The sequence below is a fragment of the Neovison vison genome, chromosome 7 (genome assembly GCF_020171115.1).
Source record: "Neovison vison isolate M4711 chromosome 7, ASM_NN_V1, whole genome shotgun sequence".
Classification (NCBI taxonomy): Eukaryota; Metazoa; Chordata; class Mammalia; order Carnivora; family Mustelidae; genus Neogale; species Neogale vison.
The window spans coordinates 118,893,836-118,913,590 of record NC_058097.1 but is presented as its reverse complement, the minus strand read 5'-3'; the positions used below and the strand labels follow the sequence as shown (position 1 = coordinate 118,913,590).

Sequence of the window (19,755 nt, the reverse complement as noted above, 5' to 3'; positions counted from 1 at the left end):
GCTTACCAACTTGTTACTTTTCTGAAGTATCAAGAACCAAGTCAAAAATGGCATTTAGTTCTGTATAGCTTAATCACAGATGGATCAATAAAAACATACAGATTATTTCAGTGAAAGGTGTAAGCAAAAAGTCCTATTGGCTTATTAATAATTGACTGATTTGTAGGACTATAATAGAAGCAAAGGTAAAAGCTGTGCAGTTAGAACTGCTTTCTTTATTTTTTTCTCAGTGACTTGGTGTGTTAGTTTCCAAATGAGCGGCACAAACAAATATGTAAATGTCAGTTTGCATGTTAGCGCTTTAGAATGTAAAGAGCACTTTTAAATATACTAAAACAAACAAACAAAAACAAGTTCCATACTTTTGTAGTGGAATCTTGGTAATAAAAGTTTGCCCTCATGCAGTATTTAATCAAGGGGCTCAAATCACTCCCAAGAAGAAATGGGGCCCACCTAATTGAAAACTTCTAAATCTATATAAATGAAAGTCACCAAGTAGTCAGATGGTACTTTTAGGATGTCTCTACTTAGTTTTAATCCCTTGACTATATTAAAACAAGTTCGGATAGTTTATGTAAAGAATGTCCTGTAGGCAACTTATTATTGTGTTACTGAATGTCTGATTTTTGATAATTTTAAAATTTATTTTATTTTAGTAATCTGTGCCTAATGTGGGGCTCAGACTCGTAACCCCAAGATCAAGAGTCACATGCTCTTTTGACTTCTAGTAATTTTTAAATAGCAAGTCTAAGAAATCATACAACTGACTGAAATTCCTAGATGTACCTCTGGAATCAGAACTGAACCATAGTTCTTATTCCTCTGGGTTTGCTAAAGGCTTGGGCAGAATATTTTTCTGGATTGGTGATTTTCTGTGGTACCTTGACTAAAATGATTTCGAAGATTTTCCTTCTCTAGTTAATTCTGCTGTATCATGACCCAAATTATGTGTTTCAATAAGACCTTTTAAAAATTATGATTTTACTAACTTTATGCAGGAATGAATCTATGGAACATTAAATTCAGTTTATTTCCCTTCTACTTTTTTGGTAATGAGCACGCATTTATATATATTTGAAAACTCTTCTTGTGTATATGTTAGTCTTCTGTGTGTCTGTGTGTCTCCATCCATTTTCACTCAATCCCAAGTCTATTCCTGTGGTACACAGTGTGATGGGTGAATGTATGCGGCCTTGTTCATGCCATGTCTTACATTTTTGTGACATACCTTTTTTAATTAGCTGTGACATTCAACCACGAGAGATTTTGCTTAAGGGTAAAATTGTCAAGTATGTTAGCCAGTTGAGATGGTTAACTTACATAATCTCTTTGGAACCATCTGAATGAAAGGTTTTAGCTAAAAGTAAGATTACTGTCTTTATCTTCTTTATTAATGAAGGATTATTACTAGCTATATGGAAATTAAGTCTGCCAAGAATTAGTGCTTAGCAGAAGGATAATTTTTCCTGTGTAGGCAAACTGTCTAAAGATTTATTGATAGGTTTTTTTCCTGTTGTTGTTTCTTTTGTCTAGACTCTGTTTACAGACCCAGGGCAGGTAGCTTATGTCCAACAGGATGCTACAGCTCAGCAGGTAATGAGTCGCTTTTTTGCCTTTTTATTGTTTTCCATTCCCTGGAATGCACTGCCCCCCTCCAACCCACCCCAACCCTCTGCACTCTGTGTCCTCTGGTTGTCTACTTCTTATGTATTAAGAATGGTCTTTACTTACTTTAATGAAAACAAAGCAAAACAACACTAATGCATTATAGTCAGTACATACTGAAATAGTCTGGTAAAAAAAAATGATTTGTCATGGAAATTTAAAAAACAAGTATATTAATAGGATATTGCTTCAAATTCTAAAGAATAATCCTGAAGTTATAAGTGTCTCTTTTTGGAAATTTGGAAACATTTGGGTAGTTTGTCTATTTTAAATATTGAGGAAAAAATTTCTGCTTAAATGACATACAAATTTGATAGCAATCTTCCTCATTTTAGCTTCTTGAAAAATTGAGATTTTTCTTAGTTTTCTTTTATTTTAAAAATTTTTTAGAAGATTTTATTTATTGATTTAGGGAAAGTGTGAGTGATCTATGGAGGTGGGGGGAGGTGGGCAGAGGAAGAGAGAGAGAGAGAGAGAGAGAGAGAGAAAATCTCCAGTGGACTCTGTGTGGAGCCTGATGTGGGACTTGATCTTATATGATCCTGAGATTATGACCTGAGCCGAAATCAAGAGTTGGAGGCTTACCTGACTTATCCTTTTTGGTTTTCTTTTATTTATTTATTTATATTTTAATTTTTTAAAAAGATTTTATTTATTTATTTGACAGAGAGAAATCACAAGTAGACTGAGAGGCAGGCAGAGAGAGAGAGAGGGAAGCAGGCTCCCTGCTGAGCAGAGAGCCCGATGCAGGACTCCATCCCAGGACCCTGAGATCATGACTTGAGCTGAAGGCAGCGGCTTAACCCACTGAGCCACCCAGGCGCCCCTTGGTTTTCTTTTAAAAAGCATCTTTCCTTTTATCCATATTTCTACTATCTCCTATTTGACTTGGAGGGATTTCTTCCTTGTTTTCATCTGGGTTGTGAAAGTGATAAGATATAGAAGCTAGATGCCCCTGGTCTTACTCTAAAGGGAATATGGATCCAAATAAGTTTGATTTCCCTGCCAGCAAGTATGACTGCTATTTAGCTGTACCACTGAGCGTCATGAGTGATTATCAAGAAAATTCCCATTAGCAAGCACTTTGTGCCTTTAAATCTTTTTTGGTAGATGATTCAGATACTTCCATTTTAAAATTTGAAAAGTGGACAGTAGTTCTGTTAATATTATTTATGAAATCTAGAGAGAATTCTGAGGAGTCTTTGTCCTATAAATTATGGTTGAATTTATTCCTGATTGATAGTAATCTGCAAGCTTGTGGCGTCTGTGAACTTGAATGAGCATTTGTCTTAATCTGTTTAGGCTGCTGTAATAGAATCCAATACACTGGATGGCTTATGAACAATAGAAATTTATTTCTCCCAGTTCTGGAGGTGTGGGAGGCGTTGAAGATCAAGGGGCTGACAGATTCTGGTGAGGGCTTACTTCCTGGATCACAGGCAGCAGGCTTCTTGCTCAGGCCTCGTATGACTGAAGGGGCGAGTGAGCTCTGTGGGCTTCTTTTTTCCCTTTTTTAAAGATTATTATTTTTTTCTAGTTTTAAGTAGGCTCCACACCCTACATGGGGCTTCAACTTACAACTCCAGGATCAAGAGTCACATGCTCTCCAGAACTGAGGCAGCCTTGGAGTCTGGGTTTTTGTAAGGATGCTAATCCTGTTCATGACGGCTCCGTCTTCAATACCTAATCGCCTCTCAGAGGCCCCACGTAATACTGTCACACTGAGGATTAGCTTTCTTTTATTTTTTCTTTCTTTTCTTTTTTTAAAGACTTCATTTATTTATTTGGGAGACAGAGAAAGAGAGAGAAGGAACCGGGAGGAGAGGGAGACGCAGACTGTCCACTGTCCACTGATCAGGGAGCCTGACTGGAGGCCGGATCCCCCCATCCTGGGATCGTGACCTGAGCCAAAGCAAACCCTAAACCAACTGAGCCACTCAAGTGCCCTGAGGATTTCTTTATTTTAATTTTAGTTTTATTTTAATTCTCTGTATAGTTAACATATGGTGTTATATTAGTTTCTGCTTTGGGGATTAGCTTTTAAAATGTAAATTTTGGGGAGAGACAGTCTATAGGAATGTTATTTTATTTTAATAATTTTGTAATCATTAGGTATATGCTTGAAAAAGCAAATCATGTACATTTCTGTGACTACTTACTGATTCTATCACCAAGCAATGGATGGGTTTAATTAGTTTTGATAATTTGGCCAGAAAAAAATAAAAGGAAATCCCTTTGTCTGTCTTTCATAGATAATTAGTTCATTCACTCATTTTTGGAGTAATAATTTTTTTTTCATAAAAAGTTGAAGGAATACAGAAAAAAAAGTACATAAAATAGATCCCAAAAAAATTCTGCCCAGAAATATCCTCATTAAGTTAATAGCTGGTAACTATTATTCCAGACATAGAACTAAAGGTAAGCATGGGGAAATGGCATTGTGCTCCAAATGCTGTTATTAACCTAAATACTTTGAAATTTACTCGAGTAGAAGAAAGAGAAATTGAGGTGAAAGTGAAGGAGGTCAGAGTCATCATATCCTCTAAACTGCACTCGAGATGGGTCCTGTGTTGTCCTTGGCTCCTGCTGTGACGACAAGGGCATCAGCACCCGGACAGTTCCTCCCACCGTCCTCTTCTTCGCTGTTCTGTTGTTAGGTGCATTATTATTGTGACTAATAAATTCATGTCCTGTTCAGTAACCACAGTTGTTTAGAGTTTTGCTTCATTCTCTGCTGGCATTTAATTTGTAGAAATCTTTTTTTTTTTTAAAGATTTTATTTATTTATTTGACAGAGATCACAAGTAGGCAGAGAGGCAGGCAAAGAGAGAGAGGAAGGGAAGCAGGCTCCCCGCTGAGCAGAGAGCCCAATGCGGGGCTCGATCCCAGGACCCTAAGACCATGACCTGAGCCGAAGGCAGAGGCTCAACCTGAGCCACCCAGGTGCCCCTAATTTGTAGAAATCTTGAGTCCAATTTATTTTCCTCATTCCTTTTCTCCTTTTCTCCACCTACTTGGTACTTTCTTTATCGTTGAAGTTTTTCTTTGAAGTCTAATGACTTTGCCTGCATGTGAATCAGAATTTCCTAGGACAGTATGTGTCCTTCAAACGTATAGGTTAAGACTTTATTTCAGCGAAGTTTTCATCTGTCAGACCTTTGAAAATCTTTTCAGTTTCACTTGGTATGTTCACTTTTCAGGAACATCAGTTCCAAGTATATTGACTCTTGGCATTCCATACCTAACCTGTTCTTGATAATCATTTCCTTTTTTATTTTTTATTTATTTTTTTATTTTTTTAAAGATTTTATTTATTTTTTTGACAGATTATTTATTAACCTAAATACTTTGAAATTTACTCGAGTAGAAGAAAGAGAAATTGAGGTGAAAGTGAAGGAGGTCGGAGTCATCATATCCTCTAAACTGTACTCGAGATGGGTCCTGTGTTGTCCTTGTGTCACAAGCAGGCAGACAGGCAGGCAGAGAGAGGGAGAGGAGGAAGCAGGCTCTCTGCAGAGCAGAGAGCCCGATGCGGGACTCGATCCCAGGACCCTGAGATCATGACCTGAGCCGAAGGCAGCGGCTTAACCCACTGAGCCACCCAGGCGCCCATCATTTCTTTTTTTAAAGATTCATTTGTTTTAGAGAGAGAATGAGAGAGAGAGAGAGAGAGAGAGCTCTGACAAATGCAAGAGCAGGGTGAGGGGCAAAGGGAGAGGGAGAGAGAGCATCTCAAGCAGACTCCCCACTGAGGCCCGAGCCTGATGGGGGGCTCCATCCCAGGACACTGGGATCATGACCTGGGCTGAGGGCAGATGCTTAACAGACTGAGCCACACAGGGGCACCATAATCATTTTTTAAAAGATTTTATTTTTCTTTCTTTGTTTAAATATTTTATTTATTTATTTATTTGTCAGAGAGAGAGAGAAAGAGAGAACAAGCAGGGGGAGAGGCAGGCAGAAGGAGAAGCAGGTTTCCGGCTGAGCAAGGAGCCAGATGCAGAACTTGATCCTGGGAGAGTAGGGTCATAACCTGAACTGAAGGCAGACACTTAACTAACTGAGCCACCCAGGCGTCCCCCCAACAGTCATTTTCATAGCTATTGTTTTTCATGTTATTTATGTAGTTTCCTTTATGTTCATCATATTTCTTACTATGTTTTTCACTTTTTAGTTAACTTATACATACAGGAAAGTGCAAAAGATTGTAAGCATATAGTGCAATGATGTATCCCCAAGTGCATGCAGTAAAGAATACATCATTCCCAGCTCCTGAAAGCCAACCTCATGCTTCTCCCCAGTCATTTCTTCCTTTCTCCTCAGAGAGAACTGCTCTCCTGCTTGCTAACATCATAGATTAATTTTCTATGGTTTTGAACTATCTATAAATGGAAATTCTTACCATTTCCTTTCTTCGTGGCTTCTCTTGTTCAACATGATGTTGGCTAGGGGAGACCTCTTCCCGTTTTTGGGTGTAGCTGTGGGGTTTTGTTTCCTTCTAATGTTACTGAAATCTAGTATTGAGTTTTATGAATGTACCACAATATACATTCAAGACTGTGATCTTTTCTCTACTTTGTTCTTTGAGAGTTTCTTGGCCCATTGCTTTTCCATAAATATGTTAGAATCAACCTGGAAGTTTCCACGAACGTCCTACAGGATTTCCATTGGAATTTCACTGTATATATGAGATAGTTTGTGAAGAACTATTTATAATTTTGAGACCTCCATTCTGTGAACATGATATATTCATACATTTAAAATAAAAGTTAAAAAATTGTCTTCAGGTAGAGTCTTACAACATCTTTCAATAGATTTATTCCTAGATATTTGGTGTGTTTTGATGGTATTATAAATGGTATACTTTTTTTAAATTTTCATCTTCTAACTTTTATTTTGGATTTTCTTGATAATTAGTCATGTTGTCTGTGAATACTGATAATACTCTTTGTTTTCAACCCTTCCCAAACCTTATATCTTTTAATTTTACGTCTTTTTTGTTCCCTCTTTGGTCTCATGGCTGGGATCTCTAATACATTGTTAGACAGAAGTGCTGCTAGTAGGTTTCTTTTTTTTTCCTTCCTGCTCTCAGAGGATACTCACTTTTTTTTTTTTTGAGGATTTTCACTATTAAGAATGATGTGAATGATGTGCAATATAGGATTTTTATAAAAAGAATACCCTTAATCAGCTGAAGAAAGTTCTCTTTATTTCTACTTTTTTTTTTTTTTTTAAAGATTTTATTTATTTATTTGACAGAGATCACAAGTAGGCAGAGACAGGCGCAGAGAGAGGAGGAAGCAGGTTGCCTGCGGACCCTGGGATCATGACCTGAGCCAAAGGCAGACACTTAACCCACTGAACCACCCAGGCACCTCTGGATTTTCTTGATAATTAGTCATGTTGTCTGTGAATACTGATAATACTCTTTGTTTTCAACCCTTCCCAAACCTTATATCCTTTAATATTTTGTTCCCTCTTTGGTTTCATGGCTGGGATCTCTAACACATTGTTAGACAGAAGTGCTGCTAGTAGGTTTCTTTTTTTTTCCTTCCTGCTCTCAGAGGATTTTCACTTTTTTTTAAAGATTTTATTTATTTATTTGACAGACAGAGATCACAAGTAGGCAGAGAGGCAGGCAGAGAAAGAGGAGGAAGCAGGCTCCCCACTGAGCAGAGAGCCCCATTCAATGAGGGACTCCATCCCAGGACCCTGAGATCGTGTTGAAGGCAGAGGCTTAACCCATTGAACCACCCAGGCGCCCCAAGGATATTCACTATTAAGAATGATGTGCAAAATAGGATTTTTATAAAAAGAATACCCTTAATCAGCTGAAGAAAGTACTCTTTATTTCTACTTTTTTTTTTTTTTAAAAAAAGACTTTATGGGGCGCCTGGGTGGCTCAGTGGGTTAAGCCTCTGCCTTCGGCTCGGGTCATGATCTCAGGGTCCTGGGATTGAGCCCCATGTCGGGCTCTCTGCTCAGTGGTGAGCCTGCTTTCCTCCCTCTCTCTCTCCGCCTGCTTCTCTGCCTCCTTGTGATCTCTGTCTGTCAAATAAACAAATAAAGTCTTTTTTTTTTTTAAAGATTTTATTTATTTGACAGACAGAGATCATAAGTAGGCCAAGAGGCAGGCAGAGAGAAGGGGAAGCAGGCTCCCTGCTGAGCAGAGATCCCGATGCAGGGCTCCATCCCAGGACCCTGGGATCATGACTGGAGCCAAAGGCAGAAGCGTTAATCCATTGAGCCAACGAGGCACCCCATGTCTACTTTTTAACGACTGTTGATTATTAATGATATTATTATTCATGCATATTAATTTTTGTCAAATGTTTTTTCTGAATCTGTTGAGCTTTTTTCCCCTTTTCTGTTAATATGGTGAATTATAGTCATTGATATTTATAAATTAAGTCAGCTGTGCACTGGGATAAGTGCTGCTTGCTACTTGTCATATGTGTCTGAATTTGGATTTGATGTGCTAATACTTTGTTTAGGGTTTTGCATATTTATTCAGTAGTCCATTGCGTTTTCAGCCAGAGTATTAGATTTCTTTTCTTTTCTTTTTTTGATTTTTTTTTCTTAGAGTAGCTTCCAAATATCAAATCAAATATATTGTATACCAGAACTAATATAACATGTCAATTATATCTCATTTAAAACAAAAACAAACAAAACAAAGGTAGCTTTCATCTGATTGATTTTTTTTTTAAAGATTTTATTTATTTATTTGACAGAGAGAGATCATAAGTAGGCAGAGAGGCAGGCAGAGAGAGAGAGAGAGAGAGAGAGAGGAGGAAGCAGGCTCCCCGCTGAGCAGAGAGCCCCATGCGGGACTCGATCCCAGGACCCTGAGATCATGACCTGAGCCGAAGGCAGCGGCTTAACCCACTGAGCCACCCAGGCGCCCCTGATTGATTTTTTTTTTTTTTTAATGGCATTCTGAAAAGCTATACTATCATCATTGACTGTCTGGTATTCTATTTTAAGAACTTACTATTGTTTATATTCTGTTTATTGTTTTACATGTATGTTACTTTTTTTTTTCTACTACTATATAGAACATTGCCATAGATGTCGTATCAGCTTATTTCCTTAGAATAAATCCCCAAGAAGAAATGATGGAGACTAGGGGCGCCTGGGTGGCTCAGTGGGTTAAAGCCTCTGCCTTCGGCTCAGGTTATGGTCCCAGGGTTCTGGGATCGAGCCCCACATCGGGCTCTCTGTTTGGCGGGGAGCCTGCTTCCTCCCCTCTCTCTCTCTGCCTGCCTCTCTGCCTACTTGTGATCTCTGTCTGTCAAATAAATAAATAAAATAAAATTAAAAAAAAAAAGAAATGATGGAGACTAGAGGTATTCATATTTAAAATTATTTAAGAACCAAGATTTTTTATGAAAGTGAAAAAAAAGATACAAATGTAAAAATCAGGGCGCCTGGGTGGCTCAGTCATTAAGTGTCTGCCTTCTGCTCTGGTTATGATCCTGGGGTTCTGGGTCTAGCCCCGCTTCTGGCTCCCTGCTCAGTAGGAAGCCTGCCTCTCCCTCTCCCACTTCCCCCGGCTTGTGTTCCCTCTCCAGCTGTCTCTCTCTCTCTGTGTCAAATAAATAAATAAAATCTTAACCCCCCCCTCCACGTACAAAAACAAGTGTAAAAATCAAACAAGTTAAATAAAAATCCAGAATCTTAAAACTGAATTAGAATATTAGCATGAACTCATAATATATTTTATCTTAAAACATATATTTTCTAGTTTGGGCCTCTAAAAATGTTTAGCCAGAGTCATCAATGCAGTAGCAGTGTGCCAGTGTGGTCTCCAACACATTTTTCCAGTAAAAGAGATCAGGCTGCTTAGGGAAATGGCAGATTCTAGTTCTGGGGCAGGAAGTGTGCAAGATGAGCCTGAAATGTCATGTCTTATCAGAATGCGAGGAAGTTAGTGAAAATTTCTGGGGTCCTATGGAAAGAACTCATGATCTGGCTTGAAAGGGCCAAAATGAGGCATTTGACCTGTAAAAACAGGAAAATATCTACAATATATTGAAATGCATTAAATATATTTAAAATTCATAAATTTATACTAATATTAAGAGAGATAACTCCATCAATCTTTGAGGATGCTGAGGTACCACCACATTATTAAAAAAACTGGTAAATGATGGGAAGGAATCCAGCCTTTCTCTCTGAGTGTTACTCAGGTAAACAATTACTTAATGAGGGAAATTTCTTTATAGAAGCATTTCAGCTAATAAATAAAGAGGAGATGACTGGCTTGGAAAATCGCCATTTTTCATTTCCTAATGAAATGGGGATCTAGGCAATGATCATCAACTACAGCCTAAAACCATAGGAAAAAGCTGATGAGGCACTTTATAATGGATGAATCAGCCCAACCCTTGGGACGTTGTTAATATCACTAAGAAGAGAGAGCCATTCATTATAGGCCTCCTGGTGTTGTGGACCTCTTGGTGTTGTGGACCTCCTTTTGCATTTTTGCCACATATGAAGTATTCCTCCCAAAAAACTGAACCTGAATCCGATTGAGTCTTCAGATTCCACTTCCAGCTTGCAGGAAGCCCAGTAGACAGAATGGAACAAATAAGAGACCGCACAAGGATGCAATCAGCAAAGTCTGACTGTGGGACAAATGGCTTATTTCTTCCACATGTAAATTGTGAAGAAAAAGAAGGGAAATAGGAATTTACAGATACAAGGAGACTTCACAGACATATCAGATGCAGTATGTGAACCTTGTTTAGGTCCTGATTTCAACAAACTAACTGTTAAAAACAGCAGTATGAGGCAGTTGGGGGAAATTCTAACATCTACTAGATATTTGGTGATATTAAGGAATGACTGTTTTTTTAGATATGGTAATACATAAAATATGTAAGTTCTGTCCCTTTCAAGATGTCTACTAAGCCATTTACGGATGAAAATATAGTTCAGAGGTTTGTTTCAAAACAATCTAGTGAGGGGGACGTGGGTGGGAGAATAGTTGACATAAGGTTAGCCAAGAGTTGATGATTGTCGAAGCCGAGCGATGCGTGAAATTTATCGGTGCTAGTCTCTGGGGTTGACACATGTTTGACATTTGTTATTGTAAATGGGGAAGTTATTTTGATAAGACTTTCTAAATGGCTTTTCAGATGCTGGAAAAATTTACATTCCCACCAACAATACATGAAAATACCTGCTTCCACTCACCCTTGCCACACTAAATATTTGCATTCTTTTAAAACTTTGCCAATCTGATAGGCATTTTGTTGTTTTAATATTAAGGCATGGTTTTAATTAGAACTTTTGCTGCCACTGGCACCTCAAAGAGCCCTTCATCTTCTTTTAATCTCCAGAAACAGTCTGCTCGTTTCACATTTTGTAGTCAGATAGCTCTGTGAACCCTGGCATTACAAGGCAGTGTAACTACTGGCTTCATACCTTGCCCTACTGCTGTTTCCTTTCAACCAGCATGGTTTTTATTTCTGGCTGCAATAAATACCTCCGAAATTGTCAGTTTATTCTGTGACCTGGAAAAATTCTGGATAGAAAGTTAGAGTGCGAGTTCAACACAGTTGATGGGTACCACCCCGCACCCCGCCACTCTCTCCTTGCCCCTCCCTTCCCCCCCAATCTTGGCTAAAAGTTTCCTATCTTCAATTGTTTACAGTGGTAGCAAAATTCACTTGAAGCCTTTTTCATATATGCATTCCCTTGTCCTTAAGAAAGGTACTGGCAGTCTCTAGACCTAGAAGCACAGTCTCCCCTTTGTTTGTGAAAGTGAACATGTGTGACTCCCCACACACTGAGAAGGAAATATGCTACACTGGTAATTGGTCTCAGTAGGAATCCAGAAGCATTCTGTTGTGTTTGCTGCTGTCCAATGTAGTTTCATATTCCACTTCTCAGATAAATTGTATCCTGAAATGCATTATGTAATTTCAGAAATAATTACAGAGAATGATATTAAGTGGGAAGGAGAAAGTATGCCATAAGTTTAACAAATTCGTTCTCCCTCTTACCGTGTTTTATTGTGCATGACAAAGTGCACAGGATTAAGGTTCTTATTGCTTCTTCCCTTCCTCTAAGTGAAAATTGGCACACACAGCTCACCTCTTTCCCGCTGGCTGATGCCTCAGGGGCAGGTGTGGTCACCTTGTTGCTCTGGTATTCAAGGCGTGTGTGAAGTTTACTCCTCCCTGTTCCCTCCTCCACCAAAACAGACTTAACTCCACAGGGGCCGCTGTGATGTAGAGGAAAACGCAGGGCAGAGTCAGAATTTGAATTCATCTCTGTCACTAATCTTGCCTGGCCTCAAAGAAATTTAAATGCAGGCCTTGCTCTCCAGAAATGTCAGTTGAATTGGAATTATTCATTAAACAAATGCACGAGGCTTGCCTACTGTGTGTTAATAAGGTCTGAGCTACCTAGAAATACACAGAGCGAGACCTAGTCGTGATTATCATGAGCCCCTTTGTCCCTTTCTAACCGCAGCTCACATGATTCTGGTCTACACGCAACCTGTGTTTCGGCATCAGTTCTTGAACATAATGCTGAAGTGTTCAAGCCTTGTCTTTGCGACAGCCTTTAAGAGAATTCCAGCTGGGTTGTGTAGGGGGGAGGTTGTTGGTAGTGTTTTCATGTCAGCTTTCTCAGCAGTGGTGAGAAGCCAGCAGTAACCCTGCCTTAACTGCAGTGTTTCTAGCAGCATCTGTTGGAGAAAAAAAATACATCACAACTTCCCTGGAATGACTCTGGATTCCTGAATTCCTTCTTTCTGGTCGGCTCTGCAGAGGGATAACAAATGTGTATGGAGTCCAGGTGGATATATATGCTTTAGTTTGTTTATGGTGTGGTGACATTCATCACCAACGCTGGCCTGAAATTTAAGTGCCTTAGAATTGAGGGGTGAGAATGGAACGGTGCTCTGAGACAGCAGGATAGCTTGGCAGCAGGATCAGGTGGGAGTTCAGGGGCGGGGGGTGCGACGGCACCCGCGGTTTCATTGCCAGAAGTCTCCCGCTCTTTCTGTTTTTACTGACGTTGAAGCATCTCCCAGAACTGTGTCCTCGTATATAAAGCCTCTAAAGGCCCCGAGCCAGAGACGGAGTGTCACATACAAGTCTGGCTCTTGGGTGAAATGGATGTGTGTTTAAACACGTGCGCGTTGTTTCGAGGTAATTGGTTCTAGCCGCTCCTAGAGCCCGAGTGTTTCCGATGCCTGGCTGGGGTCCTCAGCTGCTGGGCAGGTGGGATTCTGTGAACACACACAATGCTCTTTCTTCATGGAGTTGAAGAAGCTCTCAGAAGCACAACTGAAAAAGGATTTTTTTGTGAATATACTAGAGTTCCTTTATACGCCTGAAAGGATTGATGTCATTTCCTAAAGGTCCAAATGTATTTCTAGAATGAATCTCCATCGAATCTCTGCGACATGCTCAGCCATCTTGTAAGGTTGTGGAGGACATATGTGGTATCTTGGTCCTTCAAGGACTTATGATAATAATCATCGATTCTGAACTAACATTACACACTTCCTAAATGCCAGATACTCTACTACTGACCTCACGTACATACTGTATCACTTATTCTTCAGAGTAGCAGATACTGTATGCATTGCTGTGTCCATTTTGCAGATAAAGAAACTGAGGTTCAGAGCTTCAGAAACTGAGGTTCTCCTCGCCCCTACCCAAGTGGTGGAGCCAGGATTTTGATCCAAGTTTGTGTGGCTCCAAAGCCAATGGTCTACTTCCCTGAGGTGCCACTGGAGAGGCAAGAAGGGCTCACAGGAAAATCCATACTAGTTGAAATCTAGATGGCGATTGGCAATGGGTACAAAGGTATGAGGGCCAGCTAATACGTGATATGTCGGAATCAAGATGCTAAAAGATCTTGGCAGATTGGAAGAACAGAAAAAGTGATAAAATGAAATACACTGCTGATAAATGCAAAACTCCCCCCTGCCACACCCGCACACATTTAAGTAAAAAATCAGCTATTTAAGTCATGAGGAGGAGTAAAATGGCTTAATAGCATGGTGTGAGAGGGAAAAGGACTCAGGGATTTTAGTGATTTGCCAGTTCAAACTGGGTCAGCAGTAGAACAATGGCTGTCATAAATGCTAATGTAACCTGAAGCCATATTCATCAAGAAATGTGGAATCCATTAAGGAATGAATGAAGACAACAGGATGATGAGGGATCTGGCAACTGGGCCACGTGAACATGACTGAATGAATTAGGGGTTTTGGTCTTGAACTATTTGAAGACCTTCGTGTCTTCACGGATTCTGTCTCCCTGGAGGGGGAAGGTGTAGGTCCCGCCCACTGATGCACATGGGGAGACCTTGGCCCCGCAGAACTGTCCCTGAATCATCCCAAATGATTCGGGCTGTCCGGTGAGGTGATGAAATGTTGGAGCAGAGGCTGAATGATGTTGTGGATCGGGATTCCGGACTCCAGATGCTGCATGGGTCAAAGCAGAGAAGCGTTGGGAGGCCTGGAGTGGTCAGGGATGGTTCGTGGAGAAACTGGACCACCACTGGGTTTGGAAGATTGGAAAGGGAAGAACATTCTAGGAGAGGACAACAACATAGGAGAAGATAAAGAAAAATGGAGTAGGCATTTTAAAAACTTGCTTTATTCATTGAACAGGAAAGGGACATGGCTGGAGTATGATTTATGGTGCTAATTAGGCAGGAGAAAGAATATTAAATAAATGAATCTGGGGTCCCATGGAACCCCAAGACACTTATTTGGGCAGGGAGCTTTTTAAGGTGCCATTTATTTTTTTGCTAGTATATTTGGTAAGGTAGTAGTAACCCAATACATGCCCCACACCTTCTCTTATTCCTAAAAGACTAACTTTAGCTTGAAACAAATAAACATCTCTTTCATTTACTTAGAAACTTCAGCCTCTCTGAAGTGTGTAAAAGGAGGCTGTTAACCACTAAATTTTACAGCTGGGTGTTGTACCATGTGTTTAGTTTTAAAAGTGAAGTGGTTGAAGATAGATCGGATCATTACATACACGGTGTCGTGGTTACCCTGAAAAGGCAGGAGGGACCTCACCCGACTTAAAATTAGGTTCAGATGTTGAGACACAATACCACACATGCACCGAGAGGGTGTGGGAAGGTTTTAGAAGCCTCTGGGGAGACAGGGCACACACCAAAAAAGGGAGCACCCAGGCTTTCCTATCAGCTTTCCCAGAGGTGGGGAAAACATGAAGGCAGATCTGTTACAGCCTAGAGATGGAAATAGTGTCTTCTTCAAGGTCTTGAAGGGAGCTGATGTGAAGACTATCTTCCAACCTTGGGGCGTGTGTGCATGTGTGTGTGCGCACGTGCGCGTGTGTGTGTGTGTGTGTGTGTGCACACCAGCTAACTGAAAGCAAACGTGTGCTAACTTTATGGTTACTGTTTGTCCAGGCCTCATTACCGGTGCATAACCAGGTGTTACCTTCCATTGAGGGTGTGGATGGTTCAGACCCTTTGGCAACTCTGCAGAACCCTATGGGCAGACTGGAGGCCAAAGAGGAAGAAGACGAGGATGAGGATGAAGATACGGAGGAAGATGAGGAGGAAGATGGTGAAGACACGGACCTGGATGATTGGGAACCAGATCCCCCGAGGCCCTTCGACCCGCATGACTTATGTAAGTGTGAGCTGTTCCTGGGGTGGGGGTGTGAGCACGGGAACATGGTCAGCATCGGCTGGGGGCTTCCTGTGTGCAGAAGCAGTGCTCCTTGTTCTGCATGCACCACCTTGCTGGGTCCTCACAACAGCCTGGGAGGGAGGCACCGATGCTTTTGGGAGGGTTCTGATTTGACTGATGAATGAACCGAGGGTCGGAAGAGGCTGAGCTGCCTGCTCTGCTTCACACACACTCACAACAGGCGTGAGTGGTGGCTCAGGCATGGAGCCTGTCTCTGACACCAGCCCTGAGCCAGTGTGGTAAGTTTGTCTGGTCCTCAGATATTCCTGGAATGTTCTCGAATATCCCTGGAATGTTCTGCTGTTTCAGCTTTAACAAGTTGGCTCTGCTGCCTCACCTCTCCACAGTAACCTTTTAAACAGGCCTGTTATGTTCCACGCGCCTGTGGTTTACATTTTCCACATTGTTTAATGCTTTCCAGAGTCTTAGGATGGGGTTGGTAGTGCTCAGTTGTTATGAGAGTCAGGGTTCAAACGCAGGTGGTCTGGCTCCCGTGTGCTGCTGATTAGGCACAACACTTAACTGCCTCTCTGTACTGCTGCTTGGGGAGAGGGTGGGAGGGTTCCTGCTTCCACCTGCCAAATTATTGCTTCTTTCCATCCATTTTCATGCTTATATGGCAAAGTTCTTATCTCATTTATTTGAATTACTGACGCTGTTCGGAGCTTCGCAGTTTCCCCATATCTCAGGCGATCTTCTGTGTGGTGATGGTGAAGCCTCTTTGCATGGGGCCAGTGCTCACCTCCGTATCTAATAGAAAACTTCCTCGTTTTATTTTTTTCCTTGAATTCATGAGTTTTCAAGGCAACTCCTTAGTCAAATACCTATACATTGACTTTATCTTTACATTATTGGAGAGTTGTAGAAATTGGAAGTACCTATTTCCTAAGCCAGGTCCTCACCCAGCTGGGTAAAATGCAGTTGGCTAATTAAGTGTGTGAAAGGTCATGCGTATGATGCCTCTGGGGTCCAGGCACTTCTCTCTGTTTCGTGGCCATTTCCACCTAGTTCTGGTAGTTAGTTTACAGATGGGTGCCCCTGGGAAAGAGGGAGTGAGTGTGGGTGCTAAGTGCTCAGTGATTGCTCTGAGAAGGAGCTGAAAATGAGCTCTGTCTGGGCGAGGCTAAGTGTGTCACTCAAGACAATGAAGGACCAAATGCTAAATTCATTCATTTTAGCATTACCTTCACACGAGATGCATTGAAGTCTCAAACTATACAGTGCTTTTTCTGTTTGAGTTAGACATGCCTAGACAATGAGGCTTCAATGACTCTCTTTGAAGAAACTGATTAAATGGTATTGTTAGGGATTTTTAAAAATGGCTTTACTGAGATATAATTTACATACTCTAAAATTCAACTCTCTGTCTTATCAGATTTTGCAGCATTTATCCTAATAAGCTCTTCTGTTTTCTTTTCAGATCTATTATAATTGATTTGTAAATGTACTGAGCTACTATTTGACTTAATCTCCAGCAGAGAAATAAGTCACTGCCTGTGTATTATTTTTGGCAGGCACAAGCTAATTCTGCCTGATTTTAGAGGAGCAGGACAGGATTTTTTTTTTTTTAAGATTTTATTTATTTATTTGTCAGAGCGATAGAGAGAGAGAGAGAGAGAGAGCGAGCACACAAGCAGTCAGAGTGGCAGGCAGAGGCAGAGGGAGAAGCGGGCTGTGCGCTGCGCAAGGAGCCTCATGCAGGACTCAATCCCAGGACCCTGGGATCTTGACCTGAGCTGAAGGCAGACACTTAACCAACTGAGCCACCCACACATCCCTTTTTTTTTTTTAAAGATTTTATTTATTTATTTGACAGAGAGAGATCACAAGTAGGCAGAGAGGCAGGCGGAGAGGGGGAAGTAGGCTCCCTGCTGAGCAGAGAGCCCGATGTGGGGCTCAATCCCAGGACCCTGAGATCATGACCTGAGCAGAAGGCAGAGGCTTAACCCACTGAGCCACCCAGGTGATCCCCACCCTTTTCTTTAAATAAAGATTTTATTTATTTATTTGGCAGGGAGAGCAGCAGACAGAGGGAGAGGGAGAAGCAGGGTCCCCAGTGAGCAAGGACCCTGATGCGGGACTCTATCTCAGGACCCTGGAATCAGGGCCTGAGCTGAGGCAGATGCTTAACTGACTGAGCCACTCAAGCACCTCACAGGACAGGATTTTATTGGTCTATGAAAGCTAGCAGAATTACAACTGAATGAGTAGTATAATTGTAGGAGTTAATTGAATTTTGGAGTTGGGGGATTTTTCAGGTTAGAACTTTGTCCCCGAGATCAAGTGATGCTGAGAAATTTGACTTTAAGATTTTCTCTCTTTTGCAGGGTGTGAGGAGTGTAATAATGCACATTCCTCAGTGTGCCCGAAGCATGGCCCCTTGCATCCCATCCCTAACCGGCCTGTGCTCACCAGAGCCAGAGCGAGCCTCCCCCTGGTCCTCTACATTGACAGGTTCCTCGGAGGAGTGTTCTCCAAAAGGCGCATCCCCAAGCGCACCCAGTTTGGCCCTGTGGAGGGTCCCCTCGTCAGGGAGTCAGAGCTGAAAGACTGTTACATTCATCTGAAGGTAATTTTTGCTTTATTGTATGGTTCACTCTTGTTCTTAGTAACTTTTAAAAGAGCATGTGTTTTCCTATGGGTTCTCTTAATTCAATTCTATAACCATTGTTTGCTAGTATTTTTCTTTCTCTGCTTTGTTCTATTTTTTTATTTTTGTTTTTTCTGTTTAATTTGTTTTGAATGGAAACATTCTCTCTCTCTCTCCAATAAGTTGGAGGTGGCAGTCTCAGTCCCCTCAGGCATTCTGTGAGTCATTCTGAGAGGTGGTGTTCTTAGGGGCTGTGTTAGTCTGCTAGAGCTGCTGTAATAAATACCATAGACTGGGAGAGCTTAAAGAACAGAAATTTATTTTCTCACAGCGCCAGAGGCTGGAAGGCCAACATCCAGGTGTCAGCAGGGTTGGTTTCCCCTGAGGCTTCTCTCCTCAGCTTGTCCACGGCCTCCTCTCTGTGTCCTCATGCCTTTACTCTGTGTGTGCAGATGTCCCTGGTGTCTCTCCCTGTGTTCTGATCTCTTTTTCTTGTAAGGACACCGGTCAGATTGGGTTGGGACCCACACTAATGACTTAATCACCTCTTTTAACTTAGTTCATGCTTTAAAAGCCTCATTTCCAAATGTGGTCACATACTGAGGGGTTAGGACTTTAACATATGAATTTGGTGAGGGCACAATTCAGTCCGTAATAGAAACTTTGACAACTCTTTCTTTCCTTCTTCAGATTAACTTGATGTAGACTAATGTAATCTGCTGAGTACCAAAAAAGTTTTCAGGAAAACCCCTTATTAATTTTTGAAACAGATCTGTCCTATTGAGTCTATTGCTAAAGAATAGTTCCCTGTATTGTAAAATATATTTATACCGATCTCTCTTTTTTCCATTTGATGCTTTAGCAGCTCTTGTGCTTTCTAATTCTTGGAGAGCTACCCTGGAAAACCAAGAAAGGGCAGCAGGAAGGGAGAATCTTTGTGGTGTGTTTTTTGAGAAATCATTTGCTGTCATGGGAGGTTTTCCTTAGTGAATGCTCAAGATCTTCAAGAAGGAATATTACTTTGGAAAGAGAAATACGTATCACTAGGCTATTCCTTATTAATGAATGCAGTTGCATCTCTGAAGTAAGCAACTTGTAAGGAACCAGAGAGTATTTTGCTTGCACTTCCTGGCTTATTTATAGTATTTTTTGATGTATTAATTAATGATGAAGATCAGCTGAATCTATATGATGAGATTGTTAACTGGAACATTTTGCCAGGTGATTCTGTTCCAAGTGAGTCTTCAAAAAGTGGCCTTTTCCTTTTATACCTGGCAAGACACAATTCCTGGATCTTTCTAGATGCAAAAGGAAGAATCAGGATATGGTTAATTTCAGGAGTGGTGTTTCGTATATTATTACATTAATGTATATCATATCAAAAGTTAGATTTGTTTTTATTTTGTTTTGTTTTTGTTTTGGTGTGACTTTTTACTTTCTCTTTGGTTGCAGGTTTCTCTTGATAAAGGGGACAGAAAAGACCGAGATTTACATGAAGACCTGTGGTTTGAATTATCTGATGAGACCCTGTGTAACTGGATGATGTTTGTACGTCCAGCCCAGAACCACCTGGAGCAGAACCTGGTGGCTTACCAATATGGCCACCATGTGTATTACACCACGATAAAGAACGTAGAGCCCAAACAAGAGCTGAAGGTACAGTGCTGGGTCAGTGGTACCTTTGTTAGGAATAGTCACCATTTAATGCTTTTCCTCTTTTTTTTTTTTCTCTGAAGGGGGATTCTTACAAAAATGGTCCTTTCCTTCTAATTCACTTACTTGTTGAGTACCTGCT

General features: G+C 40.9%; 1 protein-coding gene across 3 annotated transcripts in view; it reads left to right on the top strand.

Moving 5' to 3' along the window:
* The window catches only part of PRDM10 (PR/SET domain 10), a 107,984-nt gene that overhangs the window by 48,194 nt on the left and 40,035 nt on the right, over nucleotides 1–19,755 (top strand). For 2 of the 3 annotated variants that reach the window (XM_044258204.1, XM_044258203.1), the window contains exons 4-7: nucleotides 1,534–1,593; nucleotides 15,085–15,310; nucleotides 17,698–17,939; nucleotides 19,413–19,616. In XM_044258204.1, coding sequence (XP_044114139.1) covers nucleotides 1,534–1,593; nucleotides 15,085–15,310; nucleotides 17,698–17,939; nucleotides 19,413–19,616 — 732 coding nt within the window. The remainder of the gene's footprint in view (nucleotides 1–1,533; nucleotides 1,594–15,084; nucleotides 15,311–17,697; nucleotides 17,940–19,412; nucleotides 19,617–19,755) is intronic. The other variant, XM_044258205.1, reaches the window with a different exon arrangement.